The 9,418-nt window shown below is 65.4% G+C and overlaps 1 protein-coding gene across 1 annotated transcript; it reads left to right on the forward strand.

Annotated features, from left to right (window-relative positions):
• The first annotated feature begins 3,966 nt into the window (after window positions 1-3,966).
• Window positions 3,967-8,066, forward strand: VSIG8 (V-set and immunoglobulin domain containing 8). Its single transcript, XM_060643235.3, has 7 exons — window positions 3,967-4,066; window positions 4,300-4,475; window positions 4,906-5,107; window positions 5,204-5,425; window positions 6,015-6,140; window positions 6,415-6,610; window positions 7,484-8,066. Exons 1-7 carry the CDS (start codon window positions 3,967-3,969, stop codon window positions 7,764-7,766), a joined length of 1,305 nt encoding a protein of 434 aa, XP_060499218.3. The 3' UTR covers window positions 7,767-8,066.
• Window positions 8,067-9,418: the final 1,352 nt, after the last annotated feature.

Consider the following 9,418-nt stretch of genomic DNA (forward strand, 5'->3'; position numbering starts at 1 on the left):
AGCTGGCCGCGGCCCGTAACTCTCCCCAAGGCTCTTCACCCCTGCCCTCCCTGTGGCCCCTGTCAGCGACGGCCCCGCTGAGGGAGCTGAGCTGCTGAATGGGACCGCGCAGGACCTGACCCCCACCATCGCGGGTGGGCGGTCCTGGGACCCCCTAGGCCAACGAGCCGGGGGCTGGTCTTCCGCCTTCTCGCTCTGCCTCCTCCCCTACCCACCCAGCTCCAACCTTCCCAGGTCACCCCAGTGAGCAGTCCAGGTCTCGAGGGGCCTAGTCTCCCCTCCTGTGCCTGGAAGCAAGGCCACCAAGTGACCCCTGAAAGGTGTGCACAGGCGGAGACGTGATGCACGCACGCCCCCTTCCTGGTCTTTCCGGTGGCCCCCAACACCCCCGCGCCCAGGAACCCCCTGCGCTCGGGGCTGGCCTCACCTCAGGTAGGGGTGGGCGCCACAGCTCCCTAGGGGCAGCCAGGGGAAGCCCCTGTGCCCATGCACGCCTCCCTCTTTCAGCCCTGGGGAGACCCGACTCCCTTTGAAGGGTCAGAGGCCTCAGGGGAAGGCCGGCTGGACGTTCCTGGGCTCTTTCATCTGCCTGGGCCTTCCTTCCAGCCCGAGTCCCCTTTCCTGCTGCCCCTTCCCACAGACCTCAACCAGGGCCGGGGTGGGGGGGGGTTCCCCCAGGGTCACAGATGAGCTTGCAGGAAAGGCTGGGTCAGACCCCTGTGTCCCTGGGCCCCGGGTTAACCCTTCCCAGCCTGGCCACCTTTCCTCCCCAGGCCTGGCTCTCCTTCCGCTTCCCTGTCTCCCCGGGGGAAGGAGGCAGCAAATGAGTGGTGAGGGGAGCTCTGTGGACGCTGTAGAACCAGGCGACTGTTGTTACCCCGAGCATGGGGCCAGGAGGAAGTGGAAGCTTAACAGGTGCCTAATTACAAGTCCCGCCGGCCTCCCTTTGCCACTCTCGGGAGAGGGAAGAGCTTGGGTGAGGGCTGGGTAATACCTGGGTAGGCCGCTCTGTCACCCCGATAATTAAGGCTCCCGGGGCTCCTCCCCAAGGCGGGGACCAGGCCCCCTCCCTCCTATAGAAATAACTCCGGCTGTGGCCCCGGCACTCACTGCACCTTACTGCCACCCCGGGCAGTGTCTGGGCCCTCCGCTCCCCCTCCCTCCACCTGTCCCCACATACCCACCACCGCTGGCCCCAGGGACACCCAGCCCAAGCGGAGGAAACACCAAGCCTAGAGACATGGCAGTCCGAGGAGCGTTCCACCTTCTGCTCGTGTGCCTGAGCCCAGGTATGGGGCTGGGCATCCGGCAAGGACACCCACGCGATGCCAGGAGGGCAGGGAAAGGGACCACAATGGGCCCGCAGCGGCGCCTCAGAGGTGGTCCGAGGCCCCGCTGCCAGCTGGCTGTGGATATGGCCAAGACGGCCCTGTGCCCGAGGGTTTGGGGCACAGGCCTTGATGGATCTTCGCGGTGCCTGTGAGCCGTGTGGGGCTCGGACGTGCACGCACACGCTGTGCACGGAGAGCAGGGCTTGCCTGGAGAGCTTGCCTGGGGATCTGGGGGTGGGGCAGGGTGTCAGGCGCACGGCGAGGCTGGTGTCGCCGGGGAGGCTCTCCCCGGAAAGGCCCCTTTTCCTCTCTGTGTGCTGTTCCCCCTGGGAGGACCCGCTCCCACCCCCAGGCTAGAGCCAAGGGCAGGGAGTTGCTTTGAGAGGAGACAGCGCCCCCTAGGAGACGGACTGTGCTCTGAGAGCTCCAGGGTAGCGCCACCCCCCAGGATGAGATGGGGGGGGCGGTGGGGATGGCGCCTCCCAGAGCCCCCTCACCCCGAGGGGGCACACCTCGAGGGCAGGGCTCAGAGGTTGACGCTGTGGCCCCCTGCCCCTGTTGGGGCAAGTCCCAGCAGGAGCCCCTGTGTGTGGGCATGGCTGGAAATGGCTGAGACCCTCCTGGGGTCTGGGTTCGCAGGAGCGCGTTTGTGGGAGGAACTCGGGGAGCATTTTCAGCCTTCATGCACACACACATGTGTGTGTGTGTGTGTGAGAGAGAGACAGAGAGAGAGAGAGAGACAGAGAGAGAGAGAGAGACTGCATTACTGGCAGGGTGACAGCAGGGTCCCCTCACGAAGCTCCACCTGTGGTCTGGGGAGCCGGGACACGTCCATGTGTGTGGTGTGGGGCGTGGGTGTGGCAGGACAGACCGGCACTCCGTGTGTCTATGCTCCAACACCCTCTCTCTGCTCTGTCACCTCCAGAGGGAGGGTTAGGAGCTGTGCAGGCAGCTGGGAAACGCACCAAGGACGCCCACAGGGGGCGCACAGTCCCTGGTGCTTTGGCTGGGGGACGGGAGGGGGCTCACTGCGTCGCCTTGGCCCCCTTCCTCCCTCCTTCTCTCCAGGGACTCCTGTCCAGCTCTCTCTCCTTGGCTCTCTTCCCTCTCTTGTCTCATGCTCCCTGCAAGACTTCCTCAGTGCAGGAGCAAGAGGGACCAAGGTGAGACAGCGAGGAGTGAGGGGTGTGGAAAGGCTGGAGCCCCGCGGACAGGGTGGAGGTCGAGAGGCTTCTGGAGAGACTGAAAGGCTAGGGTGAGGCTCCCTGGCCCGGGACAAGGGAAGACACTGCCTAGTGCAGGGTGGAGGCGCTCTCATTCAGCCTGTCCCCTCCTTCCCCAGCCCCCTCCCCTACAGATCTACCCTCCTGCTGGGCTGCTGGGCCAGCCCCCTGGGTATGGGGACAGCCCTCCCGGCAGCCCTTCCCAGGGTGGAGCCTCAGCTCTCTGGGCTCTGGCTCATCCCTGGTGTGCCTCCTGGCGCCCCAGGAGCTGGCAGTCAGTGCCAGGATCCTTATCTCGGGAGAGCCGATCACATCTCCCTTGGCCCGGGGCTGGAGGAGGTGTCCCCACGATCCGCTAGTGCCCCGTGGCCGGCCCGCCTGCTCTGGGTCACCCTGGAGCCCGCGGGGTTAGGGCTGCTGGCCCCGCCAGGGTTGGGGGCGGGGGATGCCTGAGGTGTCTGGGGGTGTTAAAAAGGCCCCTGCTGGCCCTCTGGAAGTGAACCAAGCTTCTGCGGGGACGTGTAGTGTTGAGCGGATGCGCACGGGGAGGGCGCCGTGGGCAGGGATGCGTGCCTTCCGGATGAAGGCGCACTGTGCGTGCAGACGCGTGTCTGTGTGGGTAGCAAAGTGGGACCCGCATAGAGATGTGTCTGCGTTTTGAAGGTCTGTTAAGTGTGGCGATGTGGGGCGGTGACCGTGTGAAACCGTAGGTGTGAGACACTCTAACAGAGACGCGGGCCCCGAGAGATGAGATCCGGAGAAGGGCAGAGCGGAGTTGCCGAGACCAGGGCTGGGACTCCTGGGATTTGCTGGCTGTCTGGTGGGCCGGAGCGTGAGCCAGGCCGGGCCAGGGGCCTGGGCAGGGAGGGCTGCAGGAGCCTGGGGGGTGGAGCCTGCCTGTCCTGCCTGCCAAGGTCGGGGCGCCCCCCCCCCCACTCCCCACACTCTGTATTCCTCTCTGGGTCCAACCGGTTGGGGCTAGTGTTTGCCTGGGGCTCCAGGGGAGGGAGGGCAAGGAGCTGGGTCCTGAGCTTCCAGATCTTGGCTTCTTAGTGGGGCTGACTCAGTGGAACCAGGGCTGTGAGCAGTGGGAGGGGCCCCAACTGGAGCCAGCATGTGTGGGCGGCTGTGCCTGAGCCATTCGATGGCACAGGGGGACGGACACAAAATCCAGAATGCCATGTGTCATCACACAAGGCTCAGACTGTCCTACGGATGCATGTGGCCGTATTCCCAGGCCCAGGCCACGAGCAGCGCCAGACCCACGCAGCCAGGCTCCCGGTCCCAGCTGCCTGCCATCGCGCACAGGCACGAGCGATCACTCAGCGCCCTGACACAGCCAGTCACACGTGGTCACACCCAAGGGTACAGCCACAGACACGCAGGTGTCATACGCAGAGACACCCGCAATCATGTCACGTCTTCGACTCCTGGGGCTGGAAAGGGACCCCAGCGGCCATGGCTTCCACCCTCCGGTCTCCACGCGGGAACACTCTCTTGGCCCAGAAAAAGGCATCTTTTAATGAGCCAGGATTTTCCATCGGAGCGTTCAACTCTGGTCGTTTCGCGTGCTTACACGCACACACACACACACACACACACGCACAGGCGCGCACACACACACAGCAGCCACTCCTCCCCAGGCAGTTCCATGCAGGATGGCAGAGAGAGGGGCAGAAGCTGACTGCCCCCGCCCCCTGGTCTTCTCTCCCCCCCTCCCCCCACCTGCCCTGCCTCTCCCTTAGCACTGCTGTCTGCTGTGCGGATCAACGGGGATGGCCAGGAGATCCTGTACCTGGCAGAAGGTGACAATGTGAGGCTGGGCTGCCCCTACATCCTGGACCCTGAGGACTATGGTCCCAATGGGCTGGACATCGAGTGGATGCAGGTCAATTCAGACCCCTCACACCGGGAGAATGTGGTGAGTGCTGGGCTTAGGGTTCCCCTTGCCCTACCTGTAGGCCAGCCTGAGGGGAAAAGGAGGGCAGAGAAGGAAATGAAGACCTTGAACGTCCCCAGTGGCCTCTCCAGGGATGAGGCGACAGGCCCGCGGGCTCTGTAATCACAAATCACCATTAGTTGGCCTTCTCCCACCTGCTCCGGAGGGCAGGGGAGGCCTCGGGACGGTCCCAGCCTGACCCGACACTTTCCGACGCTTTGCAAAGCGCCTGATCTCATGTGCTCTCACACATTCACTGGGAGGTTAATGGGTCAGGTATCATCGTCAGCATCTTTCAGCAGAGAAAGCGGAGTCGCGGAGAAGTTCGGTGAAATGCCCGAGGCCACCGAGCCACGTGGCCCTCCTTGGCCGTGCCTGGCTCACCGCTTCCGTGTCCTCTCTTTCTTCCCAGTTCCTTAGTTACCAGGACAAGAGGATCAATCATGGCAACCTTCCCCACCTGCAGCAGAGGGTCCGCTTTGCAGCCTCAGACCCCAGCCAGTATGACGCCTCCATCAACCTCATGAACCTGCAGGTGTCTGACACGGCCACCTACGAGTGTCGGGTGAAGAAGACCACCATGGCCAGCCGGAAGGTCATCGTCACTGTCCAAGGTATGGCCGGACTCCTCCGGGCGCCCCCCACTCCCCCACCCAGGCTCCAGAGCCCCTCGGCCGGGCCCCGGCTCACACCTGCCCGGTTCCCCGCAGCGCGGCCCGCGGTGCCCCTGTGCTGGTCTGAGGGCCACATGACCCACGGCAACGACGTGGTGCTCAAGTGCTTTGCCAACGGAGGCACCCCGCCTCTCTCCTACAAGTGGGCCAAGATCAGCGGGCACACCCACCCCTACCGCGCCGGTTCCTACCACTCTCAGCACAGCTTCCACTCGGAGCTCTCCTACCAGGAGTCCTTCCACAGCTCCCTGAACCAAGGTGGGTCTGAGCGAACAGCGGGACCTTGGGGGGACACGCCGACAGAGCCAGGCCTGGGTCCTGGCTGCTGCACTGACCCGCTGTGAGCCTCAGGCGGCTGGCTGCACCCCTCTGTGCCTTGGGCGCCTCACAGAGGGAGAGGGAGCGATAGCACCTGCCTTCCCGGGGCCATGGGAGGGGGGGGGACTCAGAGGGCTGAGGCCCACCGGGAGGCTGGACAGTACTCACTGCCAAACAGAGACTCTCAGAGCTGGAGGGACCTGGAGAATTCCTCTGGTCTCACCTTGTCCTCACTGTACAAAGAAGGACACCAAGGTCCAGAGAGGGGAGAGATTTGCCCAAGGTGGCAGAGTGAATTAATGGTGTCTCCGTCCCGTTGCTGGGAGAGGGGCTGCCTCGTCTCTCCGTTTCAGCACCACCGGGGGAGTGAGTCATCGGGAGAGTGGGGTGGGCCGGTGTGTGTGTGTGTGTGTGTGTGTGTGCGCGTGTGCATGGGTGCATCCGCCTTCTCTCCTTCCCTCCCCACCGGCAGTGGTCTAGGCTGGGGTGGCCCCCGGGCCCTTGCCACAGCCCTGTGGTGCTTTTTCAGTTTCAGGCCTGAACAACGGCGACCTGGTGCTGAAGGACATCTCCCGGGAGGATGACGGGCTCTATCAGTGCACGGTGGCCAACCACGTGGGCTACAGTGTGTGCGTGGTGGAGGTGAAGGTCTCAGGTGGGTGCAGTGGCAGCGGCCCTGGGGGCCCTGGGGCGGGGAGGGCGGGACTGGAGGAGCCTGGGCTGTCTGCTCTGCCTTCCCATTTCCATCAGGGCTGGGAAGCCGCGGGGGACACAGGCATCTCCTCATCCTTCCTCACTGGGTGTCCCGGGGCCCCGACACCCGCTGGGACCCTCGCTCTCTTCCCCACAGAGGGCCGGCCCCACACTTCCCGGTTAGGGGGCACCTGCCGGGCTGCAGGAAGCCTGACTGTCTTCACTTGTCTCCACAGACTCCCGGCGCATAGGCATGATCATAGGCGCAGTGCTGGGCTCCCTGCTCATGCTGGGCTGTCTGCTGGTGGGCATCTGGGGGCTCGTCTGCTGCTGCTGCGGGGGCGGGGCCGGCGGCTCCCGCGGTGCCTTCGGCTACAGCAACGGCGGCGGGGTCGGCGGAGGGGCCTGCGGCGACTTGGCTAGTGAGATCAGGTAAAACCTGATGCATGCTGCATGCTGCCGAGCGGCAGGGGACCGGCGCCCTGCCCCTCCTCACCCCTGCCTGCCACCGGGCCGGCCGGGACCCCCACCCCCACCCTGCCGGCCATCGCCAGGAGTGCCGGGGACCGCAGCATGTCGACCTGCCACCCGCCGTGGCTCCTCTCTCCCCGTCCCGCGCCAGTCTTCACCTCTGCTCCCCTGCCCTCCGTTTCCCTCCTGTCTATGCACCTCTCTGTGCACCTTGTCTAGACTGTAAGCTCCTGGAGGGCAGGGACCGTATTCCCCCCCCCCCCCCCCCCCCGTTTGCCCTGTTTCACGCCGGTGACAACTCTGGACATGCTTATTTAAGAAGAGTCAATAGTAAGGATAGTGCTAATAAGGTATATTCGAAACCGACTAGAAATAAACATAGAACAAGCCTAGGAGTGCTAATGACCGCAAAGCCCCGGGGAAGGAGGCAAAGGTGGAGAAGGAGGTCGAGGGGCAGAGGCGAGGAGAGGAGAAGGCGAGGGCGAGGCTGGTGTTAGCTAAGGAGAGCGAAGGACAGGGAAGGCGGCTCCTCCCGGGCCTCCGAGCCTCCCTCCCCGTCTCGGGGACGGGTGCGCACGTCGGAAGGGGCCGGGGGGCGCCCGTGGGGCTGCCCGCCGGGGGCTGGCGGACGCTCGCGGACGGGCCCCGTGTGCGGCGTGGGGTCGCCGGCCAGGAGGAGGCAGAGGAGAGCAGGCGGAGGCCGAGGGAGAGGCGAGGCGTCGGCGGAGGGCGGCGCGGGGCCGAGAGGCTGCCGGCGGCCCCCCGCTCCGGCCAGGCCGTGCCCACGCCGCGCCCGGAGGAGCCCGCTCACCCGCCCGCCTGTTGTTTCCACAGAGAGGACGCCGAGGCGCCCGGGTGCAAGGCCGGCGGGCGCGGCCGCAGCGTCACCCACCTGCTGGGGTACCCGACGCAGACCGTCAGCCGCTCCCTGCGCCGCAAGTACGCGCCCCCGCCCTGCGGCGGCCCCGAGGACGTGGCCCTGGCGCCCTGCGCCGCCTCCGCCGCCGCCGCCGCCTGCGAAGCGGGCCCCTCCCCGGTCTACGTCAAGGTCAAGAGCGCGGAGCCCGCCGACTGCGCCGAGGGGCGGCGGGAGCGCACCGACGGGCTCCTGGTGTGAGCGCGCCGCGGGGCTCCCCGCCCGCAGCTGGGGACGCGCTCCGCCCCGCGCCCGCCGCGCCCGCCCGGGCCTCCGGGCCTCCGGGACCCACGGCGCCTCCCCCGGGGCCCGCGCGCGGTGGCGGGGGGTGGGGGGGACGGCGGGGGGGTGGGTAGGGGGCAGCGCCGAGCGCGGTCGAGGCCGGGGGCCCGGCGTCCCCAGGCGAGGCGGAGGGCCCCGGGGCCGGACTGGATGGTTGCGTGTCAGGTCTGAGCTCCCGAGCGGCGGTGTTAGCACAATAAAGCGACTGTTAAGACCCGAGATTGTGGTGGCTGTGGTTCCACGGAGGGGCTGGCGCGCGGCCGGGGGCGCGGGCGGGAGGCTGCTGCCCCTCCTCCCCGGTCCCTCCCTCCCACCTCCGACGGTCGGGCTGGGCTGGGCTGGGAGGGGCTGCCCACCCCCCTCCGTCACCCTGCGGATGGGGAACCTCCTGGTAGGCCCGGAGTCCTGCTTTCCCCTCTCATTCCTGAGGCAGGCGAGGGGAGACCGGGGGGACTGGCAGGGCTGACCTCCTGAAAGGTTCCCGGCCACCCTCAGCGCCTTCTTCCTCCTCCCTCATCTACCTCCTGCGGACTTCCTTCTCTCTCCAGGCTGTATGCCTTCCTTCCGTGCCACCCACCAGGAAGGATTTCAGAGCCATACTTTGGGGCTAGTAGACCTTGCAGGGCGTCTCGTGTAGCGATTCCCCCCACCCCACCCCCCCACGCCTGCTTTAAAGGAAAGGGGGTGGGCGTGTATTGCGTGCCCATTAGGTGCCAGGCGCTTGCCCGCTTTTTTTTGTCTTCTTCAATCCTCCCTTTAGTCCCATGAAGTCGTGCACTATCCCATTGGGCAGATGAAGAAACAGAGGCTTGAGGAAGTAGCTATCTTGACCAAGGCCACAAAGGTAATAACGAAGGTGTCGATCCAGGCATGTTGGACTCTAGGACCTCAGGCCGGTTCTCTGATACCTGAATTCCTTCCCCGGCATTTCTGACCAAGGATGTCCCAGCCCCTTGAATACCTCCAATGGCATCTTACTACCTCCCAAAGCGGTCCATTTGACCTCTGTCCGAGAGATATTGCTACTGCGGGGGCCCAATTTTTATTCCCAGAGCTTTTATCCCTGGGTCCCAGTTCTGCCCTCAGGGAGCCCTAAGCATCACATGTTCAGTTCTCAGCTGCCTCTAGGGGACCAGGTGGTTGTCCCCTCCCCCCCACCCCCACAATGGCTGCAGCAGTCACAAGCAGAAGTGTGTCTGGCCTAGGGGGTTGGAGGGTCTTCTGAAGAGCATAGTTCTGCCTGCCTCTGCCTAACCACCTGCCTGTCCCCAGGCATTTCCATCTGTTTGCCTCTTTTCCCCTGGAGGCTTCCTAACCCTCCCCGCTCCTACCCTGCGACCCACCGCATGAAGTGTGGGGTATGGGTGCACCTCAAAGCACCTGGGTTTCAAGTCTCTGAACCGAGGAAGCCCTGCAACCCTGCGTGGTCACACGCCGCTTAGGAAGCCCTTCCGGTTGTCTGGGATATGCACAAAAGGGTGCTGGCGTTGGAGGCTCTGCCTTGCTAGAGCTTGGGAAGAGAAAGGAGAGACAGTGGGACCGAAGGAACCAGGGACAAATGCTTTGGGGTG

This window comes from Panthera onca, chromosome F1 (genome assembly GCF_046562875.1).
Source record: "Panthera onca isolate mPanOnc1 chromosome F1, mPanOnc1 haplotype 2, whole genome shotgun sequence".
Lineage (NCBI taxonomy): Eukaryota > Metazoa > Chordata > Mammalia > Carnivora > Felidae > Panthera > Panthera onca.

Bases quoted from the DNA above. Each gene is read 5' to 3' on its own strand.
- VSIG8 (XM_060643235.3), top strand. From the start codon at position 3,967: ATGTCACGTCTTCGACTCCTGGGGCTGGAAAGGGACCCCAGCGGCCAT. The intron at 4,067-4,299 runs GCATCTTTTAAT...CCTCTCCCTTAG, and splicing joins CTCTCTTGGCCCAGAAAAAG to CACTGCTGTCTGCTGTGCGG. The intron at 5,426-6,014 runs GTGGGTCTGAGC...GTGCTTTTTCAG, and splicing joins CCACAGCTCCCTGAACCAAG to TTTCAGGCCTGAACAACGGC.